Source organism: Nothobranchius furzeri, chromosome 10 (assembly GCF_043380555.1).
Source record: "Nothobranchius furzeri strain GRZ-AD chromosome 10, NfurGRZ-RIMD1, whole genome shotgun sequence".
Classification (NCBI taxonomy): Eukaryota; Metazoa; Chordata; class Actinopteri; order Cyprinodontiformes; family Nothobranchiidae; genus Nothobranchius; species Nothobranchius furzeri.
The window spans coordinates 62,582,736-62,610,082 of record NC_091750.1 but is presented as its reverse complement, the minus strand read 5'-3'; the positions used below and the strand labels follow the sequence as shown (position 1 = coordinate 62,610,082).

General features: G+C 42.2%; 2 protein-coding genes, 1 non-coding gene and 1 pseudogene across 7 annotated transcripts; all 4 read right to left on the bottom strand.

Moving 5' to 3' along the window:
• LOC107391185 (uncharacterized) lies at window positions 1-25,781 on the bottom strand. Of its 5 annotated transcripts, XR_011521730.1 has the most exons (4): window positions 25,516-25,781; window positions 21,152-21,288; window positions 2,699-2,767; window positions 1-2,549 (listed from the first exon to the last, which is right to left on the bottom strand). It is a non-coding gene; the product is annotated as an uncharacterized protein (transcript). The 5 variants fall into 5 exon arrangements; XR_011521729.1 differs by lacking the exon at window positions 21,152-21,288; XR_011521731.1 differs by lacking the exons at window positions 21,152-21,288; window positions 25,516-25,781 and adding an exon at window positions 13,585-13,701.
• On the bottom strand, window positions 7,217-8,268 carry LOC107391183 (olfactory receptor 1-like). The gene has a single exon (XM_015968325.3). The coding sequence runs from the start codon at window positions 8,195-8,197 to the stop codon at window positions 7,217-7,219; it is 981 nt and encodes a 326-aa protein (XP_015823811.3). The 5' UTR covers window positions 8,198-8,268.
• LOC107390981 (olfactory receptor 1-like) lies at window positions 18,411-19,293 on the bottom strand (annotated as a pseudogene).
• Window positions 22,801-24,406, bottom strand: LOC107390980 (olfactory receptor 5K16-like). Its single transcript, XM_015968005.3, has 2 exons — window positions 23,453-24,406; window positions 22,801-22,863 (listed from the first exon to the last, which is right to left on the bottom strand). The coding sequence occupies exons 1-2, from the start codon at window positions 24,404-24,406 to the stop codon at window positions 22,801-22,803; spliced, it is 1,017 nt and encodes a 338-aa protein (XP_015823491.3).
• Window positions 25,782-27,347: the final 1,566 nt, after the last annotated feature.

Genomic DNA, 27,347 nt, shown 5'->3' with positions numbered 1-27,347 from the left:
GAGTTGTAGTGTTAAAAAGTTACAATCTAATTAATGACCATAGACATTAAAGATCCATATCGAGTATGGATCCCATCTAATGGACACTGGGTTATTTAAATCAGAAGATTGGTTCTTTTTATTACAGGGAAATTAAATAAACACTTTGCATGAACTGAGAGACAAGAGAAGAGAGAGAGACTTTCAAACGTTTAAGAAATTTTATTACTAAAATTAATTTTAAACAATTTAACAAAACTAACTCTAATGATGGACGTTTGTGGAATGGAATGTGAGGTGAAGTGTGTGTTGGTGCGATGTCAGTTCAGAACCTCCGTTCCGGAGAAGCGAGTCTGAGTGGGAGATGTTTTGCTCCTAACTGATCAACGTTTGAACCATGGTCATAAAAACATGAGACGACATTTATGTCGCATCCACATGTCCTTCAGTGAGACTCCCATACAGATCAGGATGCCAGGTTCACAACCTTCCACTGGTACTGGAGCCGATGAAACAGCGTCGACAGCACGACAAACCAGTCTTTGGATAGTCTCCAGGTGAAAAGCAACAGGTGTTTCACAGCGTCAAAAGGGACCCCCCTTTGGTCAGCGGATTCAGCTTTTATTCTGAAGGAACCGTTGCTTGTTGATAATAATGACAGGATTCCCCAGCTTGGCAGTTCTTAGCTTAAAAAGGAAAGTATAGATGGTCGGTCCATACTTCACTTAGCATGCGGTGAACTTCAGGGGATCTTGAGATGTTGTTGAATACTGGCCTTAAAAATGGCGTTGGACTGTTTTATTAATATTGATGTTTATGATTCTGGACGAATCAAAGCTGACAGATTAAATAAACACCACAGAGACTCTGCCACGCTTCAGATGTGAAGGTTCTGATTGGATCAGTGACAGCAATGTGTCATGTGATTATTTACCTTAATGTATCAGCGTGTCTAGTGGCTAGAATAAGTCATTTACTTATTATAAACATATTAATCATAATATTGTGATTTCACAGATCGTTCACATGGTATTATTTGATTAACAGTTGTTTTGATTAGCTTTTATTGAAAATAGAGTTATTTGGCTTTTAATAAAAGAAAAGAAAGCAGTCTTCATCTTCTGTCTTCATTGCTGGAATGTAAACAGTTTAGAAGTGAATGCATGACCATGAGGCTGTTTCATGCACTCTGGTGCTGTGTCAAAGGGACTGTGGGAAAGATTAAATAACCTTGGCTGAAATAGCTCCTTCATCACGTTACATACCCCCCTTTTCAAGGGCACAGTGGTCCGTCCAGAGACCACCTGGTCATTGAACAAACCAGAGTTATGAAGGACCCCGACAACAGAGCAGGGTGTTATCCCACAGGAAGAGGCCAACAGTGGTGAGGTACGAACCCCACGCCGAAGAACAGTCTCGCATACTCCTTGGGAAGCACACAAGTCAGTAGATTATCATACATTCCCATGGAAGCAATAATTGAAGCAGCAGCAACTTATATCTCCACAGGTCTGGAATAATTCTAAACAGCAAACTGATCTTTGTAAGAGCACTTATCATAATCCAGCAAAAGGGAAGAGCAGCAGACAGGTCGTCCCAGCGAGCGAAGTATCCCAGCAGCCATGCCGGAACCAACGGACGTCCAGGTCCAATGAGCCGGAGCACCAACCAGGAGGAGTAGATTCCGATGACGAGTCTCGGGTCCACCCTCAGGAAGCAGGATCATCACGAACTCAGCAGGAAAGAGAGAGCACAGCACAGGGCACTTCAATGTAGACACAACAAAATAGTGCCTCATGCAAATCAACAAACAAATATAAACCTATCACTGTGAGTACCTGCAAGTACTATGTGAAGGGATTATGTGAATTAGCTCTAAGCGAAGAAATGGATGCAACCCTCTCTACATGAGATGCAAAAAGGGTGGTGCAAAAAAGCATAAAATTAAAAGAACCCTATACTGCGTATGGGAGAACTCACTGCACTACACAAAAAAATATAATCAACTGAAGGGCAAAAATGGCTGTAGCCCCTGATGGTAATCAACCAAGCTAATCATAAAGATTTCAACTCATTCACTGTAACAAAATTCTACAAAAAGATAGACGTGTGATTGTCTAGGAGCTAAAAATGTACATCAGTGGTTAGTAATCACCCTCATGTGAATGTTCCCATAAGGAATTAAGATTAGTGAGACTAAAAAAAAATTTGGATAACAGTACTATGTGGCCTAAACCAATCTACTGTTACCTGACTGATCACCTGACTTCAGGAACCCACAGCATGTTCATCTCAACTCACCCCAAGTCTGCACGTCATGTATAAACAGGAAAGACAACCATGCGCACACACAAACATAGACAAACTTGTGTAACTCGAGATAGAAACTATGGAACCGACGAGTCTGGCAACCGAAATCACTTCACCTTCTACGTCCTGGCAGACGGAGGAGGAGGTGGACCGGCCGGCTCAGGCGGAGGCACCTGGGCAGCCGGTGCTCCATGAACCGGCGCTAAGGCTCGAGTTAGGCGTCCTTTGACATCACCGACCGAGTTCCCCAGAAGGTTCAACTGTGCGGAGAAATAATGGAATAGGATAAAGAACACACCCCAGAGCAAGCTGAGGTTTAGGCATATAATGAATATCACGACAGAATCAGCAAAGGACCAGGAGTAAGACACTGGTTGAAACTTGGGACCAGGATCTGCCGACAACTCACGTAGCATTCTGTTCACCACACCCACTCGAACCATGGTTGGACCGTCGAATGTAACACGATCCATCGTCGCTGGAGAAAGAGCAAAGGAGATGTTATCGTAGAAAGGAGAAAACTCTACTTCAGCCCTATGCTCACCAGGATCCAAGTAATATAGAGAGACCTCACCCACATGGACCGTAGTGCCACGTGGAACTGTTACCCATAAGGTTTTAGAGGGAAGCACAACTCATGTAGACACACCAAACTGCTCATAGAAAACTTCAGCTTCTCTAGCAGGGGTATTAAGTAACCAACGGTTACCAACAACAACAGCTTTACAACTCACAAAATGTGAACGTGGTTTTGCAGTCATAGGACATTTAGAATCACCTGACAACTCATCAATGCCACACACACAAACAAAGGGTGTCTTCCTGGGGTGTCGGTAAGAACACAAGTTCAGGCTTCATTTTAACTTGGCCTCTATTCTCAGGTGAAAAGTAATAGAAACAACAATGCACAGGGGCACGCAGAACAATGATGCAGGGCTGAGCAATGAATATTCAACTCATTAAGAATTACCCAGAGTTAACAGGGATGTTGGTAGGTGAGTGTGGTCTAAATGAAAGGAAAGAATAATACAGGAAGAACAGATTAACATAAAATATATTCTGCCCCATTTGTTCAAACACAACAACATAGTAGGAGAAAAAAAAAACCTCTAAACAGAAAAGAATATAATAATCAGCAGGTCCAGATCACCTTGGTCTAGGCAACCCAGTCTACATGGCCACACAAGCTAAAAACCCTCTGGGTAAACTGCCAGCGCAGACATGTTACAAGGAGGACATCTAGTGGCCATTTCAGGGATTTACCAACACTCAAATATTCTGAGATTCTAAACCAAATTACCCACTTTTACAGCTATAAACCACCTCACATCCAACACTGCAACCTACACACATGCATAAAATAGGCAACAGGGACCTACACTCTCATACAATAAGGCAGTGCAGATTCATGACAGAACTGTCAAGCATAACTATGACATGAGAACATTCCAGAACATCACGAGGCAAACAAACTTATTCCTCACACATTATGTAAGCAGGTCCAGTAAACAAAGGATTACTTACTTAGCAGTCATTCACGCACACAAAACTGATTTAACCTGGGAACTAGCAAAGTAAAACTCTCCTCCATTCTGCTGTCTCATGTGCTTCTCCACATGCTCTGCTTGGTGGTCTCCTCTGCACTGTCGTCAGCTCTGCTCTGAGAGAGTGAGAGCGTGAGTCCGCAAGTGTGCCACCTGGTGGCCTTTCCAACAGACTAGTGTCAGAGTCTTTACAGCAATCCTCATACTAAGCAAGCATATAGCGACAGTGGAGAGGAAAACTCCCTTTTAACAGGAAGAAACCTCCAGAGGATCCTGGCTCAGTATAAGCAGCCATCCGCCTCCTCAATCCCACCGACACGTCTTCCAGTGAGGAAGCAGAGTCTGGGGACTTTGGGTTGGCCTCTCAAATCTCTGGTGCTGAGGTCACTGAGGTGGTTAAAAAGCTCCTCTGTGGCAAGGCTCCAGGGGTGGATGAGATCCGCCCAGAGTTCCTTAAGGCTCTGGATGTTGTGGGGCTGTGTTGGCTGTCGCGGCTCTGCAATATTGCGTGGACATCGGGGGCAGTCCCACTGGACTGGCAGACCGGGAAGGTGGTCCACTTATTTAAAAAGGGGGACCGCAGGGTGTGTTCCAACTACAGGGGGATCACACTCCTGAACCTTCCTGGTAAGATCTATTCAGGAGTTCTGGAGAGGAGGGTCAGTCGGATTGTTGAACCTCAGATTCAGGAGGAGCAATGTGGTTTTTGTCCTGGCCGTGGAACACTGGACCAGCTCTACCCTTAGGGGGATCCTGGAGGGTGCGTGGGAATGAGCCCAACCAGTCTACATGTGTTTTGTGGGTTTGGAGAAGGCGTTTGATCGCGTCCCTCAGGGGGCCCTGTGGGGGGTACTCCGGGAGTATGGGGTACCAGGCCCTCTGATACGGGCTGTTAGGTCCCTGTATGACCGGTGTCAGAGCTTGGTCCGCATTGCCGGCAACAAGTCGGGCTCCTTCCCAGTGAGAGTTGGACTCCGCCAAGGCTGCCCTTTGTCACCGATTCTGTTCATAACCTTTTTGGACAGGATTTCTAGGCGCAGCCAAGGTGTGGAGGGCATCTGTTTTGGTAGCCTAAGGATCAGGTCTCTGCTTTGAGCAGATAATGTGGTCCTGTTGGCATCATCAGAACGTGATCTTCAACTTTCGCTGGAGCGGTTCACAGCCGAGTGTGAAGCAGCTGGGATGAGAATCAGCTCCTCTAAATCTGAGACCATGGTCTTGATTCGGAAAAGGGTAGAATGCCTTCTCCGGGTCAGAGATGAGGTCCTGCCCCAAGTGGAGGAGTTTAAGAATCTTGGGATATTGTTCAAGAGTGAGGGAAAACTGGAGCGTGAAATCGATAGACGGATTGGTGCTGCATCTGCAGTGATGCGGGCGTTATACTGGTCTGTCGTGGTGAAGAGAGAGCTGAGTCAGAAGGCAAAGCTCTCGATTTACCAGTCGATCTACGTTCCTACCTTCACTTATGGTCACGAGCTTTGGGTAGTGACCAAAAGAACGAGATCGCGGATACAAGCGGCCAAAATGAGTTTTCTCCGGAGACTGGCTGGGCTCTCCCTTAGAGATAGGGTGAGAAGCTCGGTCATTCGGAAGGGGCTCAGAGTAGACCCGCTGCTCCTCCACATCGAGAGAAGCCAGTTGAGGTGGCTCGGGAATCTGGTCAGGATGCCTCCTGGACGCCTCCCTGGTGAGGTTTTCCGGGCACGTCCAACCGGGAGGAGACCTAAAGGTAGACCCAGGACACGATGGAGGGACTATGTCTCTCATTTGGCCAGGGAACGCCTTTGGATTCCCCTGGAGGAGCTGGCCCAAGTGGCTGGGGAGAGGGAAGTCTGGGCCTCTCGCCTTAGGCTACTGCCCCCGTGACCCGACTCTGGATAAGCGGATGAAAATGGATGGATGGATAGAAATAAGTAAATTTGTCGGTCGGCTTCTAGTTCACATAGCCTGGATTTTTTCTGCGTGCAACAAATCGTTTTTTAGACCTCTTCCGAAGGCGATCTGCTTCGGGTTGAACTGGTCCGACACACCCGGTGACAACTGATTGGCTGGCTCAAATTCACACCTACCATCAGGGGGAGCTTTCGATTGGCAGATATAGTCAGCCAGCAGGGGCTTCCCGTATGCGCAATTCATTATCATTCTGGTTACTGAGGAGGAAACATGCCTCTGACTGAAGCCATTTCTTTTTTTACTCTCTCTGCTGTGAGCACACACAAATGCACACACACGCAGCTCTGCAAGACTTGAGCTGCCCTGCGGGAAGACAGGCAGAAGTTCAGGATGTAATATCAGAGTCAGTCTCCAAAAGCATCGCTGCTCACGGCTGCCTTTTTTGTTTACCGCGGACTTCTCCATGCATCTTTTGCCCCGCCCATGTGCTCAGAGGTGCGCTCATGACATCACTGATATCTTCGCGCAAATTAAGGAGATGGCCCACATGCTCAGTCATGTCCGCATTCCTAAAGATGTTTGGATTTAATGTGTGTAATTAACATGGCCAAGCTGGGGCGGGCTGGGACTGACTGGAGGGGAGCCAGCGCTAGTGTGGAAGAGACATAAGTTTTATAAATCAGGCCCCAGTTAGAATAAAGATAAACAACAAAAGCAACTATAATTCACACAATGTGTCTGCTGTTGCCAGATGATCCTATGCAGCACGAACAACTTACCAGGTGTGAAAGACTCAAAATAAGTGCTGAATTGATTCTGGGAGCGTGGGGCATTGTGCATCATACTCAGTGCTGCTCAGATTAATACTGATAGAAATCCATATTACAAATTACTAATATAGTATAAAAATAGGAAGTTAAGATAAACGTTAATGGAAAAAAAACATGTTTAATTTTAGCAATAAAAGACAACCTGAGGACTAAAGTAACTAATTACAAGATAAGGAAAAACTCATAGTACAGCTAAACCATAAAGATAGCATTGTATCCATTTTGAGGGAAAAGAAATACACAAGAATGAACACAACTCAACTAATGGGAATCTTAGGATTTTAATGGAGGACTTCGGGAAGGACAGTCATATTGAGGAAAGATACAGGTCCAGTGATTACTAACATCAATTAGAGTTTGTTATGGTATGAATTTAGAAAAGGCCCTCTGAGAGGAGTTGCATTAGGTACATTGAAACATGTCCTGGGGATTCAGTTTTCATGACAGACTGTCGATGCATTTGTGTTTGTTGCAGTCAAGAAGACTGATGTGTGTCTAAGGGATCCACTTTGAGCAAAACTGCTGGGAGACAAAGTCAGCTGTCTCTTGACAATTCTTAAGGCAGCAGGTGTGGATTTGTAACACAGGAAGGATAACAAAGCCACTAAAACAAAGAAAGCAACATATTAGCCTAACTTATTTTAAAACAAGAAATAGACTTTATGCTCTATTTAGAGGTCTGTTTCTTTTACAAATCCTCTTAATCGCATTCATCACTTCTTCTGTCTTTAAAGAGTATATAATAGGATTCAGCAGAGATGGAATTGTGTGTGATAAACTGGAATTTATAATTCTAGCATTGGGGTGAATGTAGGAAGTCAGAGCAGCTAAGTTAGAGCCAACAAATGGTAGGAAAAACACAGCAACAAGCAGCAGGTGAGAAGTACAGGTTTTTAGCGCTCTAAGTCTTTTATCTCTTGAAAAATTCCTGCTCAGTGCGATGGAAATACCAGCATAAGTAACAATAATCAGTACAAGAGGGATGCAAGTGAATATAGTGAAGGCAATTACCCCTGTTATATAACTATAAGATGCATCATTACAGGCAAGAAGATAGACGGGTGCATGGTCACAGAAAAAACTTTGGATCACTAAAGACCCACAGAAAGAAAGCTGATTAAGAAATTCAACCATTGCAGCAAAATAACCCAATAAAAACATCCATGAAAACAGCAGCATTGCAAATATAGATCTTTTGGTGACAATGCTGTGGTATCTTAACGGGAAGCAAATTGCAATAAATCTGTCGTACGCCATGGTGACAAGAGTCCATGCTTGCATTCCTACAAAGAAATAAACAAAGAACATATAACTCAAGCATGCCTCATAGAGAATGTATCTCCTGTCAAACAAGAATGTGTCCAGGAGTTTTGGGATGAGAGCAGTACTCCCACACAAGTCTGTCAAAGCCAGGTTGAACACGATCATATATTTGGGAGTATGGAGAGTCTTTACCAGGTAGATAACAGAAAGGAGAAAACCATTTCCAAGAACAGTCATGATGTAAACAAAACACAAGAAGACATAATAATACTTAACAAAAGGGATGTTAGAAAACCCCCCAAGATAAAATTTTGAAGGACGAACAAATGTGGAGTTAAATAGAGAAATGAGTTTTTCATCTGAGGACATTACTGTCATCTAACAGGATATGAAAAATAGCTAATCACACAGAAGATGCTGTAATCTAATTCCCTCCAGACAACAGCACATGTATGGTGCTCCGAAGTGAAATCTGCTGTTGCTTTCGAGATTTATATAATCTTCCTCACCATTGTGAATACTGACATCAGTGGGGACTAAAGGTTTACATCACTGGTGACATGATGCAACTGATTTAATTTTTTTTCATTTTGTTACCAAAAAATAAACAAAACTTGAACAAAATGGACACAAATTATGACACCCGATTGAAAATCTTTCGACTGTAGGGACATGTGAAACAGAATGTTATCCTTTATTTGGATCACAGACTTATTTAATCCAGTAATTAGTCAATCTGTGTATTTTAAGGGGTGACAAGTAGTCACACTGCTGTTTGATATCAGTGTGTACCACAATGAGCTCAGGCTATAGAAAGCTTGGGAGAAAAACAACTAAGTTTCAACCTACAAGACAAATAAATGAAATAATTGGCCTTAAATCAACAAAAGTCATAGGTATAATGGCGGGTCAGTCATGGATGTGGAAGAAATGAGTTGGTTTTAAAGAGCAAGTCATCCCCAAATGAACTTTTTTTGTTGATAAACTTTATAGCGTCTAATAGTGGTGTAAAAGTGTATAGTCATCATTTTAGCTTTTTTAGTGCAACATAAGTCTGCCTAAACTACAATCTTAAGATGGCGCCGCAGACGGCTGCCTTGGTACTTTGGTGCGCTGTTTTTGTTCTGTTTTTGTGCGTAAATTGCGTATCTGGGTTCTCCTACTCAAGAGAAGAACTCATAAGTTACAACACTATGATTCTGGTGGACTTCACCTCAATTTTTGTTGCATCCGTGGCCGATTCAATATCAACTTTGATCAGGAAAGTGAGACGCAGGAGGAGAGGTAAACGAGCGGGCGTGCTCGTGCGTTTGAGGAGACGGGGACTGCGCATGGCTCTACCTGGGATCTTCCTCTCTAATGTGCGCTCACTTCGCAACAAAATGGACGAGCTGACCCTGATGAGGAACATAAACAGAGACTTCTCCTCATCTGGGGTTCTATGCTTCATTGAAACATGGCTCAGTGAGGACACTCCCGACTGCGCGCTCCAGCTGGATGGGTTTCACCTCATCTGCGCAGATCGGAAAGTGACTCTCTCCGGCAAGACCACAGGTGGAAGTGTGTGTTTTTACATCAATAATGGTTGGTGCACGGATGTCACAGTGATTGCGCAGCATTGTTCTCCATCTCTGGAATATCTTTTCACAAACTGTAAACCATTTTACTCTCTGTGGGAGTTCGCCTCATTCATTCTAGGCACTGTTTACATCCCACCTGATGCGGACGTGCACGAGGCTCAGCGTACGCTCGCGGAAGAGATACTGTGGAGCGGACGACGTACCCGGACTCCCTCATCATTGTACTTGGAGACTTTAACAAAGCAAATCTGAGCCAGGAGCTTCCCAAATATAAACAGTATATCAAATGTCCAACCAGAGAGGAGAAAACCCTGGACCACTGTTACAGCACAGTAACGGGAGAACTATCATGCAGTGGTGTGCGCTGCGCTTGGACTCTCTGACCACGTGACCATCCATCTGATCCCAGCTTACAAACAAAGACTAAAACTCTCCAAGCCTGTTGTGAAGTCAACAAGACAGTGGAACACAGATGCCACAGATGAGCTTCGCTCATGCTTTGAGACCACAGACTGGGAGGTAATGAAGGCCACCTCAGACAGTTTAGATGAGTTCACAGATACCGTCACCTCCTACATCCACTTCTGTCAGGACAGCATCATACCATCACACACCAGGGTGAGTTATAACAATGACAAAGCCTGGTTTACCCCTAAACTCAAACAGCTGTGGTTAGAAAAGAGAGATGCATTTAAAAGGGGGGAGAAGGACTCCAACAGAGACACTAAATACAGGTTCAGCAAAGAATTGGTCAAAGCAAAACACCAGCATCATGACAAAATGCAGCAGCAAATCACTGAAAACGACCCAACCTCTGTGTGGAAAAGTTTCAGGAACATCACCAACTACAAACCCAGAACCCCCGCCTCCACCGATAATCAGCTCTTGGCAAACAACCTAAACAATTTCTATTGTCGGTTTGATGAGCCATCAGGCAGGCCTCACTCCTCGTCCAGCCCCAACAATAGTCCAGAAAATACGGTATGTTAAAGATAGTGAAAACTTGCTCAAAGCAAAATATATTTTCATTATGGAAATAACTTATAAACGTATCGATTTAATATTTTTTTTTAATCCACAGAAAGGTACTTTTCATGAAAAAGCGCTGCAAGCCTCCACCTGAACTCCATGCAGTTGATGGGTATTCCACAGAGTTAGCTCTGGTTGTAGCTAGGTGGCTACATCCGTTAGCTTGGCTCTCACCTCTGCGTTAGCTTTGGGTTAGCCAGGGTTAGCTTGTAGCTAGTTAGACCGGGTGTTGTCAGTTGATCCCAGCCTTAAGGTTGGTTTATGCTTGACGCGTCCGCGAGGTCCGCACGGCTCCGCGCGGAAAAGTTGCGTCATTTTGCGTCATTTTAACAACCGCGCCCCTCCACCGCGTCTCCGCACGGCCCAAGATTTCCGCAACGCGCACCTCGGAAAATTTCTAACCAGGCGGACGGTCGGACGCGGAAAATCATGGCGGACCGGCACGGCAGAGGTTCGTAAATACAGACATTTGTATGATTCAGCTCTCAGAGATCACCGTGATCAACATGTTGTTAATAATTCTTGGAGAGAAATAGCTCGCACTGTCGGAAAAGACGAGAACGCTGTTAAAAATGCTGAAATACCATGTTGTAAACAGTAAATTCTACTTCTACTATGGTGTAGTGTTGGATGCATGCTGTAGAGCTCCATGCTGCCCCGTTCAGTTTGGGAGAATATTGGCTCACCGCAGAGACAAGCCGCACAAACCATAAACGCTGCGAGTTGTGAAGCGCGTTCCAGCCGCGAGCCGCATCACCGCGCGGAAAGTGAATGCGTCAAGCATAAACCAAGCTTTACAGCCCCACCCTCAGCTCCACCTCTCTTCCCTTTTTTTGGAAATGTCTGGGCTTGACGGAACCTGTGACACGGTCAAAATGGCGGTGGTGGCCACCTCTCATTTGGCCTCAAAAACGTGTTATTGGAGCCTATGGAAATGAATTGTCCAGTATATATGTTGATGGTCCCAACAGACCACTGTGACACTGTAATAAAATTTACCAAAATTGATTGAACACAAGATAATTTAAAGGGACTTTACGGAGTTTTGAATTTTTATGCTCGTGATTGCCCCCTCAGGCCAAAAGTGTAACGGCAGCTTCAATAGTAGGCTCGTGCACGAGGCGCGCATGCTGTACGTGCACACTCATTAACAAAAATAACAGCTGAGACAGTCAGCTCCGTGTGTGTGTGTGGCCAGGAGGACAGAGGACAGGAGAACGCGCAGCTAAAGCCGGGCGTACACTGTGCGACTTTTTCACTTTTTTGAGCCGATTTTCCAGTCGTGCGAGAATCCACAACATCGGGGCGAGTTTTGCGCCGAGGGGTCGTGTAGTGTACAGAGGGTTACGAGAGGCGATTAACACCACGTGACCAGCTACCGATCAGCAGTCGTGAGGTCGCACGGACTTCTGGCGTGTTTAATATTTCGCTCGTCCCTCGTGAGGGTATCGCACTGTTGAAGCGGCGCTGCGAGCAGCTGCGACCCAAAAAGTATCAGAACCGCTCACGGCGCATGTGCAATCCTGCATCAACACCGGTCCCCGCTATTTCCCTAATAACACACGCTGTTCGTTTTTATTTCTACACGTTTTTTTACTCACAAAGATTGTCAAGAAAGCGTGTTTGTCGTGTTCATGTCAAATTAAACTGATCACAAAACACAGATTTACTTTCTTTATTTTGTTTTCCTCATCCAACCCCCATAAATCCCTGTGTGTCCTCCTGCAGCACTCCCGAAGGAAAACAGGCAAAACAAGACAAAAAAAGTCTGACGTGTTGAGTAAAAACTGCTATTTTTAGCATATTTTTAGGGCCGACGTGTTGCTACCAGACGTACAGTGTGAGCAGTCAGATCGCATCCGAGAACTGGGTCGTGCAGTGTGAGCACATGACTCGTGAGATCTGCTCTGCGAGGAAGTCGTACAGTTTGAGCTGAAGCTGAGTGCTACGAGTGAAAAAGTCGCACAGTGTACGCCCGGCTTAATTAATTAAATATTTTGGTTCTGTACCTTTTTCTCTTCAGCACAGCCGACAAAGGTTTAAGATGGGTCAGTCCTCCTGCATACTCTTGAAAAATTGTTCCAAAATGAAAGTTGAACCCACATCTTTTTTATCTGTGAATTCAATGCCGTTTGGCGAGTCTCAAATAAAAATTTGGGCATCTTACTGTAAAAAAAGATACCATTAATGTAAAAAAGAAACTCTAAATAAACTATATTCACATCCAGAATCGAACCCAGGTCTTCTGCATGAAAGTACAATGTCCTACCTGGCAAGCTAACACGCCAGTGACATCATTTGTATCTGTACCACTTAAGAAGGGTTCGAAGGGCTATGCCTGAGCGTGAACACGCATGAAGCAGCGTGCTCGACCTGAGCAGCTTTCTTTTTCTGTGATTTTACAGAAAAATAGGCAATCACAGTAAAAATGCCAGGGCTCATTTTATAGGACCAGGGCATTGCAGGAGAATGTATGAAGAAGAAATTTATTATTTCTTTACATGTTTTGGCTGTCAAACTTCCATAATGCCCCTTTAAAGAAACAGGAAAATAGGTACAAAAAGGGAGTCGGGCAGCCCTTACAAGACTCTATCCAGATCTTTTGGTCTATAGGCCATGCAAGGCTGGGCAGACCACCCCAACTCAAACAAAACTGCATTAAAGGACAACAGGAACAGTTCAGTCCCTGTAAAACAAAACATATTACACATCAAAACAAACATTCAGTACACACCATTAAAACCCCGTCCCTTCAGTTAACACACATCCTTAAAATACCTGATGTGTCGATCCCCATGCCCCAACAGAAACACACTGCTCACCCTTGTTGTGGCCACATTGCAACATCCACAACACTAGCATTACCAACAGATAAAAAATGGTCTACATTCCACACCAAGAACACCTTACCTACATTACCACACTGCTTTTCCTTCACAGAGCCTTACTGAACCCCAGCACTGCTGGCAACTACTGACAAAACATTTCACCCCACTGCCACGCCCACAGCTATTTCTCAGCTCCCATCAGCAGTGGAGTATGTCAACCACCTGGTGGCAGTTGTCATGCCAACCCCACCAGGCGCCAATGGCTACACTACTCCCCACCGAAGAGCATCGGTGACCCGCCAATGAACAGAGAAACATAGCCCCCCACCTTTTAGAAGCCCTTGATCAGTGCAGACAGCATGCAGATCTAGGCAGTCTGTAGGGGTTGGAATGCTGCCCTGCAGTCGATCTTGTCGAGCGACTAAGTGTGCCACCAATCCGAGGTGAAGAGACCTCCCCCACTCCTGACTCAGCCCCCCCCCCCCCCCCCCATTTTAATTTACCTGGCACAAAGTGCATTAAAATGCTGTGGCTCCAGCATTTCCCAGCCAACCCTGAACTCACCATCTCTCAGCACACACTTGATTACATCATCAAACCGCGTCTTTACTTGCAGCAGAACGTGTAGCATGTAGCAGGTGAGAAGAGGATTCGCCAGCATGTCTTTGGAATTATTTCAAAGTGTCTCTGGACAATTAAATTGCCATTTGTGATTACTGTAAAGAGGAGGCTATGCGAAGAGGAATCAAGACGTCTTCTTTTAATACGTCAAATTTAACTGCCCAGCTCAAGAAGAATCATCCGGAGCTACACGCAACGTTTCTGCAGCAAAACGAAGAAAAGAAACAACACGCCCCCCCCCCCCCACCCCAAAACAAACAAACAAAAAAAAACATCCAGTTGACTGTTAATGAGCTGATCGGTAAAAAACTAAAATACAAGGACCACCCCAAAGCGAAAGCCATTAATCAGAAAATCATGGTGTATAGCACTAGATAACCAGCCCTTGGGCACCTCCTAGGGTCTTTGGTGGAGTAAACAGAATTAATTCAGTCTTATTTTGGTTGAAACACAAGTAGTTCTGAGCCATCCATAGCTTGAAATCCTCCTGGCAGTCCAGTAAAGGTTGAATGGTGCATAAACCACCACGCCTAATTGGAAAAATAACATGGCAATCATCAGCATAGGGATGGAATGATGCGTCATGCTTGTGAAATAGGTCACCCAAGGGTAGGAGATATATGGAGAAAAATAGTGGGGCTAAAATCGATCCCTGGGGCACTCCCCAAGGCAGCTCAGCCAGGTCGAAGGAGCAGTCCCCCAACTTCACACAGAAACTCCTCCCTGTCAAGTAGGATCTTATCCACTTGAGTGCCTGGCTCGTAATACCCACACACTGCTCCAGTCAGTTTATTAGAATGCCATGATCAATGGTATCAAAGGCTGATGTCAAGCCAAAGATCACCTGAACCACAGCATCACCAGAATCATTGGCCAGTAAAATGTCATCAAGGACCTTCAGCAGTGCAGATTTGGTGCTATGAGAAGGTTTGAACCCAGATTGAAATACTTCTCTAATTCCCCTTTTCTGTAGAAAGGTCTAAAATTAGACAGGGTGCAGTCCTGGTTTCTTTAGCAGAGGTTTTACCACTGCCGGCTTTAAGGAAATGGGGACTTCCCCTGATGGCAAGCTGCTATTCACAATTTGCAATACATGGTCACCCACTACCGGAAAAACTTCCGTCAGTAGCCTGGCCGGTGGAAAATCAGTTGCCGCCCCTGTTGGCTTAAGTCTCATGACCAGATCCTCAAGCTCTGCAAAGATTAATGATTGAAAACCTTCCAGTGCCTTTGGAACACAGAGTCGTGTAGAGGGGTCATGCTTAAGTGGTGGAATCGAGGCCCTTGTCCCCACTACCTTGTCCACAAAGAAATCCAAAAGATTGTTATATGACTCAATTGTGTACTCAATCGCAAGGGCTCATTCACATTTAAAATAGAGTCCACTGTCTTAAAAAGTATCCTAGCATTCTGTGAGTTTAAGGAGATTACGTTGGCAAAGTACTTTATCCTTGCATCTTTCACGGCTTTCTGATAGCCAATCCAATATACCCTTAGTAGGTCAAGCGAGCTCTGGAGCCCATCCTTTTTCCACCTTCGCTCGGCCTTCCTACACATCCTTTTCAGTACTCGAGTACTCTCAGTTAGCCATGGCTCCTTTTTAGACTTAGGGTCCTTTACCCTTACTGGGTCTACCATGTCAAGCGCCATGGTGCATACTGAATCAAAGTGTATGACAAGCTCTTCTGTGGTCCAAGGTCTTTAGGATTGCACCACACCCCCCATAGAAAACACTGCGGCAAACTCAGCAGCTGTAGAGTCTTTTAACACCCGACAGCGCTTCATCGGAGCATATTGTTTCACATGTTGGTGATTCCAGGCCACATCAAACAATACCGGCCTGTGATCTGAAAAATAGGCCTCTTGGACTTGCAGGTTGGAGACTACTACACCCAGTGACAGCACCTCTAAATCTAAAATATGACCTCTAACTTGTGTGGGTTGATCCACTAACTGAACTAAATTAAAAGAGTCAACAAGATTTAAATAATCTTTCACCATAGGCTTATCCTGACAACACACATGTATGGTAAAGTCCCCAAGGAGTAACACTTGATCATACTTAGGAATCACCTCGCCAAGCAATTCAGTGAAATCATCTATAAAGTCAGTGTTTTGTCTTGGTGGGCAGTTTAGGAGAGCAACTAGTGGCTTCTGAGAGCATCCCAGCTCACAAAGGCAGAGTTCAAAGCTGGTGGGCACAAAGGATGGATATACCTGCCTACACATAATTGATGACTTAAATGTTACTGCCAACCCTCCACCATGCCCCAAGGATATCGGAACACTTAAATATGTAAAATAATCTGGAAGTAGTTCCACAAAAGCAGCAGTTTCATCTTTAGGGACCCAAGATTCCGTAACACACAGAAACTCCAGGCCATTTGTTTAAATAAAATCCTTCAAAATAAAAGTCTTATTCATAATAGGCCTGGCATTAGTCAGAGCAAACCTGATGATGGAAGAAGATGCCGTTATACTCGAGCCTTTCAGATCCACTGGCGAGGGCTCAGCCGATCCACATATCACCTCACACAGATTTTGTTGGTGAACTCCTCTCCCGCAAGCTTGCCGCTGTAATGCAGGACGCCGCGACCAGATCATCCCGCTGCCGCACACAACTTACACCAACCCGGAAGCCATTAGATCCAACGGCACTGGGTCCAGCTAATGCCCCGGCGTCCCATGAGCCCCATCGGAGCTGACAATTCCCCACACAGCATCTGACGTACCACGTTGAGCCGCTCTCTCTACCTCCTGAGCTACTGCTGCTCAGAGAAAATGGTACCCAAAGAAAATATTGAAATTAATGAAACTGTAAGGACATGTCATTCAGTCTAAATTATGGGGTTCTCAATCCTGGCTGTGCAGTACTGCTATCCAGCATGTTTTAGTGGTACAAGCCACCACTAATCAGACATCATACTGATGTTTATGCCAGTAAAAGTTATGTCTAAAGGGAGAAAATGTCCGTGGCTGAGAGTAAAAGCAGTAGATGTGACCCTATGAATACCTAGATGCCCCAATGGGCGCTGGAGAGCGTAACAGCGTCACCACCATATTGGATGGTTTTCCTCACTCTCTAGTGAGCAACTATGCCCGTTTTTGTGCAGCCTATGGTTTCCACAAACGGCAAACAATTGTAAACAGATCACATGGGGTTACCAGTGACTTTTGTAGGCTACCTGATAGGATTTTATATTTAAATATATTTTATTTTAATTATTTTAATTATCAAGCCATACCTTGTGTCTGATTTTGCAAAAAAAGCTTGATAAAATGTGTTTTTGAGTTGGGTAAGCACCTTCCTCAGTAGAAATTGATGCACTGTGGGCGAATGGACACCCATCTAAAATGGCGACCGCCCACTACGGCAGCGCCAGTCCACGGCACATCTACATATAATACGTCTGTGGATGTGATGATCTGAAAAATATTTGCTTTGTCAGTACACATCTGGGGTTTCCCCATGGCTATAAAAGTTTTAGGGTGTTGTTAGCAGCAGGTAGCAGCTAGTCGTGTTTACAAATAATACTGCACATTATACAGATTTTTTATTTTATTAATATTGAGAGGCACAATTTCTAACTGTCAGTGTTCATTTTGGTATTTCCCAAAAATGATTGTTACAGAAACAATTATAATTATAAATTTCTATTGATCCAAAGTGTGAAGTGTGAATTATTTCATATTTCTTTACAACTTCAAGTAGGAGTAGTTAACATTTCCTTTACACAAGTTGAAAATGTTTGCATTATATATATATATATATATATATATACATATATATATATATATATATATATATATATATATATATATATATATATATATAATTTTTATTTTTATAAGACTATAGTTAAAACTAATTGGATGACTGAATTGTGACTAAAATTAAAAATAATTTACTAAAAAGACTAAGACTACAACTAAATTAAACATTTTTTGTCAAAATTAACACTGAACCCCCTTAAGTACAAACATGAAATTCACTTGTCATGCATTGTCTTTAAATGTACTTTTTTTTCATGTGGAATATTAGGTTCAAGCAAAAACAATTTACAATATATCACACATGTCTATACTATTTCTCTCAAAATTGAAAGGAAATGGAATAACTGACTTGAAATCAACAAGTCAGAGAAGATCTGAATTCTAAAACTAAAAAGTTGATTAGGAAAAATTGATTGTTGAGAACAGTTTTAAATAATGCCTTGGGCTTTATTTATGGAATCTTTATAATGCACGTGCTTCAAAATAAAACCTGAAGGTCTATTCATTAAAAACCATCATGGTTGCACTTACTTTGGTTGCAGCTGAGATGAGAGATGTATATAGTCACGAGGTCAGTTGCAGCATTTTGTAAGAAAAATAAGCAGTTGTCTCAAACATTGCAAAGGGCAAGTAAATAAAAAATTAGCTTAAATATTTTCCTGACAGGTGTGGGATTGTAGAAAGATTATATTACAAAGACAAAGAAAACAACAACATAAAATAAAAAAAGTACCTTTATAGTGAAAACAGTAATCAATCTCACTGGTTTGTCACTGTGTTAAATAAGTTTCTTTTGCAGAGCCTTTTAATAGCACTTATCACTTCTTCTGTCTTTAAAGAGTATATAATACGATTAATCAGAGATGGAAGTGTGTGTGATAAAGTGGAGTTTATGATTCTGGCATTGGAATGAATTTTAGAAGCAGCTAGGTTAGTGCTAATAAAGGGTAAGAAAAAACAGCAACAATAATGAGGTGAGATGTACAAGTTTTCAGAGGTATAAGTCTTTGATGTCTTGAAGTGAATCTGCTCAGTGCGATTGAAATTCTGACATAAGTTATAATTATCTGTATAAGAGGGGTACAAGAAAATACAAGGAAACCAATAATACCTATTATGTAGCTATAGTAAGTATTATTACAGGCCAGATGATATATTGGTCCATGATCACAAAAAAACTTTCTATTACTAAAGATCCACAGAAAGAAAGACGATTAAGAAACCCAACCATGGTTGCAAGAAAACTCATCACAAAACCCCAGGAAAACAGCAGCATTGCAACTACAGACCTTTTAGTTACAATACTGTGGTATCTTAACGGGAAACAAATAGCTATAAATCTGTCACATGCCATGGTGACTAGAGTCCATGACTGCACAGCACCAACGAAATAAACAAAGAACATATAACTCAAGCATGCCTCATAGAGAATGTATCTCCTGTCAGACAAGAATGTGTCCAAGACTTTTGGCATGAGAGCAGTACTCCCACACAAGTCTGTCAAAGCCAGGTTGAACACAATCATATATTTGGGAATACGAAGAGTCTTCACCAGGTAGATTACAGAAATTAGAAAGCCATTTCCAAGAACAGTCATCAAGGGCGTCAGTTTGTTGTCAGAATTGCTGGGGACAATAACCATACACTTGAGTGGGGTTTAAAAATTGCTGGGGACAATAAAGTAGGCTAGCTCAGGGGTTGGCAACTCGCGGCTCTGGAGCCGCATGCAGCTCTTCCATCCATCTGATGCGGCTCTCTGTGCTTGTAAAATAATGACTGGATATTTAAATAAAAAGCTTTATATTTTACTGCATTAATTTTACATCTGTATGCCAATTCTAAATGTAAAGCTTGTCTGCGTAAACTGGAACAGTTCCAACCCGGTCTTACTGTGGGATCGGGTTGACAGGTCTATTTATATTGTAGGCAGAGACGGGCTACAACTTCTGGATCCATTTTATATAAATCGTTTTATTGATTATCGTCTTATGAAAGATAACTTTGATGTACATGAGCGACCAGGCGCGTTGCAAGCTTTTCAAAAGTGTGGGGGATGTTGTCTGTGCCTAAAATAATTTCATGTTATTCATCTTATTAGTTTAATTTCCATTGTTACGTCCCTGACATGAGATGTTAAAAGTGTGAAGGATGGGGAGAACATAAGAACTGGTGGAGGAGTTTAAAATGGGTTTATTTGTACAAAAGGTATTAAAACACGAGCAAAACTGATTTCTCTAAAAGGTTAACAGTACAAAGCAAATTATCAACTATAAAACACCTGGTAAAAACTTATGTTAAAAGTTTTACCGCATCGAAGGTGTTTTAAAATCCTGAAGTTGATAAAAGTTCAAAACAATCCACTGACTAAAAACACCTGGTGAAAACGTATCTTAAAAGCTTTACCAACACGAAAGGTGTTAAAATAAGTCAGGAAAATTGCCACAAATAAAGTAACCTTAAAAACAGAACATACAAAAGATCCCACTGGATCATCCTCAGTTTCTCATTAAGAGTTAAAAACAACCAAAGTTTAAAACTCAAACAAATTCAAACGAACAGGGGTTAAAACTACACAAAACCAGGACAGCAGAACCCCTGCACTGCTGCCTCTCAGACTGCTGAAGGCACAGCCTTTTTATACAGGTGATGGCAATCAGTGAAGATTCCTTGCAGCTGTGCTCCTCAGCAGCCCGGGAGAGAGGAGGAGGAGGGGCAGTGTCAGGCTGATTCAACAGAGCTGGGTGATTCTGGCTGCTTCTCTCCACTGGTCAGCCTGGCATCCGTAACACACCCACACATAAACAAGAAAAAAGATAAAAGTTAGTAACACCACAACACCAACTTTTAAAACTTTTTCTTAAAAACACTGGAGGACGAGGGGGGCGACAAAGACTCTCTGAAGACTCTCAAGGGCGAAGGGGGGCATCGAAGACTCTCCAAGGGCGAAGGGGGGCATCGAAGACTCTCCAAGGGCGAAGGGGGGCATCGAAGACTCTCAAGGGCGAAGGGGGGCATCGAAGACTCTCAAGGGCGAAGGGGGGCATCGAATACTCTCAAGGGCGAAGGGGGGCATCGAAGACTCTCAAGGGCGAAGGGGGGCATCGGAGACTCTCAAGGGCGAAGGGGGGCATCGAAGACTCTCAAGGGTGAAGGGGGGCATCGGAGACTCTCAAGGGCGAAGGGGGCATCGAAGACTCTCAAGGGCGAAGGGGGCATCGAAGACTCTCAAGGGCGAAGGGGGCATCGAAGACTCTCAAAGGGCGAAGGGGGCATCGAAGACTCTTGAGGATGGGGGACGAAGACTCTGGGGGATTAAAACAGGAGAGACCCAGATAAAAACAGAACAGGCCATTTAAAAAAATCCCTACTCTTCATGCACTTTGCGGGTGGGCAGATTAAGCACATGTGCCGAGGCACATTCAAACCAGCAAAGGGAGGGGGTTAGCCCCTGTCCTTCCTGGGGTGCTTCCGAGATGGTGAGGTGAATCACCAACACTAACCCACTAGGTGAAACATCTGGGCCTGCCTGTAGGGGTCATCTCTGGGTCCACTTCTGTAATGCTTGGCTGGATCCTCCTGCAGGGGTGGGGCCTCCAGATGCACCCGCCAGTCATCCAAGTCATCTGAAGCTTAAAACCTTTAAAACAAACAAAACACCATTAAAATTACCACCACCAGGGGATTTGTACATTCCTTCACGGTCTGTTTTTATTAAAAATCCCGGACGAGCCCCCATTTATGTTACGTCACCGACATGAGATGTTAAAAGTGTGAAGGATGGGAAGAACATAAGAACTGGTGGAGGAGTTCTAGATTTTGATGAAATGGGGCTAAATACATTATAAGAACTTTATCGAAAAGACGGCAATCAACATATTGAATGAATGAATGGATGTATTTACATAACAACTAAGGAAATATACAGATGAATTCCACATTTATACAAACAGATATGGCTTCACATATAAGAACTGTTCTGTTTCTTGGCAGTCTGAGGTTGTTTTATGTAGTTTCACATTCTTTACAAAACAAAGATAATATAGTGTTTTATGAACAAATTAAAATTATAAAGAAAATATTTAGGTTGTAACAAGCAAGAATTTATTGACAAAACTGCTGTTGTCTTTCCAAAACGTGTGTGTGAAAGCCAAGTGGGTTGGTATTAATGTGGCGTCAGCAGGCGCATGACCCTGAGCCGATCTGGCAGCCCTAGCAGATCTGGCACCAACAGCGGCAGTAAGTTGGGCTTGATCATGGTGAGAGTTGGACTCTGCCAAGGATGCCCTTTGCCACAAATTCTGTTCATAACTTTGAACCCTCTGGAGGCAGGCGTTGCAGATTTGCAACTTTAAAACCTACCTACCTGGTTACTCCACATATTTATTTCATGATCATTTTTTAACTCAGAAGTACCCCTGAAGGACTTAGTTGTTCGTCCTTTTATCAAAACTTATTTTGAGCCTGAGAGGGTTAAGGACAGGGTTTCTTGGTGCAGCCAAGGTGTTGAGGGGATCCATTTTGTTGGTTTAAAGGGATTTTAAGGAAGTTTAACAACCAGTATGTGTAAAGAAATTAAAAATTTCTGTCTTCTTCTGTTTTCAGGCTTCATGCCAGTGGTAGGGTCACCCATGGCAAGTTTCTTAAAGTGACATGAGCATTGCCAACCTACAAACGCCTTTTTATGTTTTTTATTGCCAAATTTATTGACACGGATAAAATGATATTGAGCAGAGTCAGAAATTTCGATAAGGATATACTACTAATTTATTGCCCAGCCCTGGTGTGAACACACATTCATGCATCATTTATGGGTAATTACAAGCTCTGGATCTAAAAGTTACATTTACCCCTAAAGAGAACCTGTTATCTCAATTAAAATGTTTGGAGAATCTGACTGATGTGCAAACCAGAAAATCACTGGTCATGAACATTATTTAAATGTATGAATATTTTTATTCAGGCAAATGAGGAAACATGACAGGATTATATTACTAAGACATAGAAAACATAATATAAAAATTTTAAAGTTTTGTTACAGTAAAACCAGTAATAGATATCAAGAAATTGTCACTGTATTCTTAAGTCTCTTTTACAAACTGTCTTAAAGGCATTGGTCACTTTTTCGGTTTTTAAAGAGTTTATATTTGGGTTAATAAGATATGATATGTGTGTTAAACTTGCATTTACGGTTCTGGCATTGGGATGAATAGAGGAAGTAACATTAGTGCCGATACATGATTGGAAAAAAACTGCAACAAGAAACAAATGAGATGTACAAGTTTTAAGCTCTCTAAGCCTTTGATCGTTGATGTGGATCAGCTCAGTGCGATTGATGTTCCAACATAAATTGCAGTTATCGATATAAAAGGGACACAAGCAAATACAATGAAGGCAATAATACCTGTTATGTAGCTATGAGATGCATCATTACAGACCAGACATTATACATGGGCCATGATCACAAACTGGTTGTTGAGAACAGTTTTATATGATGTCTTATGCTTTCTAGATGGAGTCTGCTTAGAAAAGATCCTGAAGGTCTATTGTTGAAGAATCGTCATGGATGCACTTGTTTTGGTTGCAGCTGAGATGCATACACTGCAAGCTTGTCTAAGAAAAAGAAGCAGTTGTCTCAATCATTGCAAAGGGCAAGTAAATAAAGAATTAGCTACAATCTTTTTGTCAGGCAGGTGTGAAATTGTAGCAAACTTCTATTACAAAGACAAAGAAAACAACATAAATTACAAAAAGTACTTTTCTAGTGAGAACAATAGATTTTACCACTTTGTCACAATGTTAAGTCTGTTTCTTTTGTAGAGCCTTTTAATTGCACTTATAACTTCTTCTGTCTTTAAAGAGTATATAATAGGATTAATCAGAGATGGAATTGTGTGTGTTAAACTAGCATTGATGATTCTGGCATTCGGATGAATATAAGAAGTCAGCGCAGCTACATTAGTGCTGACATAAGGTAGAAAAAACACAGCAACAAGAATCAAGTGAGATGTACAAGTTTTCAGCGCTCTAAGTCTTTCATCTTTTGAAGTGGTTCTGCTCAGTGAGATTGAAATGACAACATAAGTTATAATTATCAGCATAAGAGGGATGCAAGAAAATACAAGGAAGGCAATAAGCCCTGTTATGTAGTTATAAGATATATCATTACAGGCCAGACGATATACAGGTCCATGATCACAGAAAAAACTTCCTATCACTAAAGATCCACAGAAAGAAAGACGATTAAGGAAACCAACCATGGTTGCAAAAAAACTCATCACAAAACCCCAAGAAAACAGCAGCATTGCAACTACAGACCTTTTAGTTACAATACTGTGGTATCTTAACGGGAAACAAATAGCTATAAATCTGTCATATGCCATAGTGACTAGAGTCCATGACTGCACACATCCAAATAAATAAACAAAGAACATATAACTCAAGCATGCCTCATAGAGAATGTATCTCCTGTCAAACAAGAATGTGTCCAAGACTTTTGGGATGAGAGCAGTACTCCCACACAAGTCTGTCAAAGCCAGGTTGAACACAATTATATATTTGGGAGTATGAAGAGTCTTCACCAGGTAGATAACAGAAAGAAGAAAGCTATTTCCAAGAACAGTCATGATGTAAACAAAACACAAGAAGACATAATAATATTTAGCATGAGGCATGTTAGAAAACCCACTGAGGTAGAATCTTGCAGGACGAACAAATGTGGTGTTAGATAAAGTAGTGAGTTTTTCTTCAGAGGACATTACTGCTATCCTATGAGATATGAAAAGCAGCAAATCACCGTAACCCAACTCCCTCCAAACAACAACACATGTGCATCATTCTGAAATGAATTCTACTGTATTGTTTTCTAAATTTATATTTTCCACCTTACCACCACCAATTAGATGCTGACGTCAGTAGTGACTAAAGGGTTTTGTCACTGGTGATACAAAACAACTGATGTCTTCTCCTTTAGTTCGCAGAAAAATATAGGTCGTTGTGGAAAAGGAAACTTAACCTTAATTATCTTTTTTTCTTATTTAACACAGTGATGTAATTAGATGTTTCTTTACCTTGTAAATGTATACATTTTTAGCTTGGGAAAAATAATTATATTCATTTTATAAACTACATACTGACTCTGTCTGAATTAATACGAAATGTGTTTATGGTCCCTAAAGAAGCAAAGGACCCCAGAATCTTCTGATTAAACATTTAAAGATCAATCAGATAGATATTTCATATTTATATGGGATAATCACATCTTATTGATCATTATTAATTAATGTCATTAACTCATCCCGCTGACTTCTGTCCCATCATTCCTGCCACCAACGTGGCAGCTGATGTCATCACGCTGTAGCGTTGTGGTTTTATGCTCTTTTATGAAAGAGGAACCATGCTACGTATTAATTCGGAATATTAATTTTTAATAAATCAATAACCAAATGTTATATTGTTCAGAAGACTCAAAGGTTGTTTTCATCGATATACTGCCGATAATATCTTAGTGTCTGTGTTTCAGTTCAATGAGGAAACCAGTTTGAAGGATTAAAAGTTTTAATTCTTCAAATTAAACTAATGATTTTGAAAATTGACAAACAGGAAATAACAATCACATTGGCAACTTTGTGGGACAATCTTTTAACAGTTTATATGCTGTTCTTGCTCAAATAGACCTTCTGGTGAATTTATGAAGATTGAGAATGTTGTGAGTGGTGAGAGTGATATGAGGTGAGATGGATGCGTGTGTGAGTCTGATTTTGCTTCAGGAAGAAACAGGTGTCTGAGTGAAAAGTGATGGTTTGAATAAACTTAGGTTTAGTCGGAAAAGATGCATCCAAACGCTAAACACCGTGTTCTGTCTCACCGAACTCTTGTGGACCCTCTTTCGGATTCGGGCCGTGGAGGATGTTGTGATTCATCCAGATGACACCGGCGGCTGACAGGAGACGTAGGTGTCGAACGGAACCGGTCCAGAGTTGCCCTCGGTACACGTTGATGGTAAAGCGTTTTGTCGACGCGCTTTCTTAAGTTAATTCACTCAGAAATCAAAAGACTTGGTAATGAGTCTGCGTTAGAAGTTGCGATTCAGCTATTCTGCCTGGCTTGGCAGAAATAGCGTGAGAGAGAGGGGGGGGGGGGGGGGGATTGAGCCCATGGGCTCCGTTCCCCGTTAGCGGTTGTTCACACGTCCTCTCTCTTTCGTAGTCAAGCACGAACTGGAATCATAAGGACTGAAACTTACCAAAAGCCTTTCTCTTCTCAAAGCAAACATGTGCGTCATCAAATGTGTCTGGAGTTTACTGTGGGAAGATGTGTGTGGGTGTGTGTGAAGGTCAGTACCAAACATTCTCAACATTATCTACTTAAGTGTGGATTCATTAATCCATTATAATTACCCAAAAGCATAAGAACCATTCATTTGATTAAACACATTTATAATGAGCAAAATGATAATGGTTACTTTAACATTAAAATCAAGAAAAAGAAGTTTAAACTTTATGTTTTGATTTGTTATGACTACTTGTCCATGAGAACTCCTTCTTCTGGTACCGCAGGTGGCAGATGTTATGGTTTCCTCCCAGACTCGCTGGCGTTCAGGTCTTAATCTGTGGGTGAAAGTTCTCAATGACCCAGCTTTGACCCAGCTGAGTCCAGCACCACCATTGTGCCAGAAAACCCATATTTCCTCACGTTACAACTCCGACACTACTTAAGGAAGTGCCGGCGTTTCATTCATTACTCAGTCATCGTTCTCACCAGACTTTGTATCGAGTCTCCAGGCTTACCAGCCCTCTAAACCTTCCATCCAAACCTTCAGGAGATAACCACGCTGGTTATTTCCATCACTCTGCATCTGGGCAACAGATCCTCTCAGTCACGCTTCAGATCTGCCAACGAACCTAACAATTATTATGTTTTAACTGCTACACCAAGTGACAGAGAAGTCCGAAATTAAAATGTCTCCATCAATGCGTGTGCGTCTCTCCCTTGCAGAGCTGACAGAGAAGTATAAATTGGGCTACAGTTAAAAAGTTGGGCATATCCCCGTCAGCCTGTGCCTCTCATTCTAGTACCAATTGTATTCTTATTGGGAAATTGCAAATTAAGACATCAACAGCTATGTTGTTACTTGTAAAAAATTATAATCAAAGATATCCATAACTGCAAAAGTAGGAACTGAATTTAAGATATTGCAAAATCCTTTAAAACCTAAGATGGCTTATTTTTTATTTATTTATTTATTTATTTTTACATTTATTAGGTATAGTGGATATGTATTCCAGATATCTGAAATTCTGTTGTTCTTAGTACAAACTAACATTCCAGATATTCATAAGATGATTCTTACTGAATGAAATTCATATATCTGAAATGTTTGTTAAACACAGTAAGAAACATTCAGTTAAAAACGTGTTGATGTTAGATATAAACGAACGTAACTGCGTTATAGAACATTAAAATAATATCACAATTACATTGCTAGGTAACTAATTACTTTTACAATGTGGTAACTGAGTTTCTAACTGAGTTTCCAACTCAGTTACTTTTTTGAAAAAGTAATTTGTAACCATAACCAATTACTTTTTTAAAGTAAGATGCTCAACACTGGTCATAGGAAGAAACCCTTCAGACCTGAGACAAGTGGCACAGTTTGCACAGAAGAGGGCAAGATTACCTGTAGACAAGTGCAGACAT

What these genes read in the sequence shown, in the direction of transcription:
- LOC107390980 (XM_015968005.3), bottom strand. Translation starts at nt 24,406, where the DNA reads ATGTCCTCTGAAGAAAAACTCACTACTTTATCTAACACCACATTTGTT. An exon ending in GGCTCTACAAAAGAAACAGA is followed by an intron (nt 22,864 to 23,452) that starts CTTAACATTGTG and finishes TAATGTTACTTC; the next exon opens with CTCTATTCATCCCAATGCCA.
- LOC107391183 (XM_015968325.3), bottom strand. Translation starts at nt 8,197, where the DNA reads ATGACAGTAATGTCCTCAGATGAAAAACTCATTTCTCTATTTAACTCC.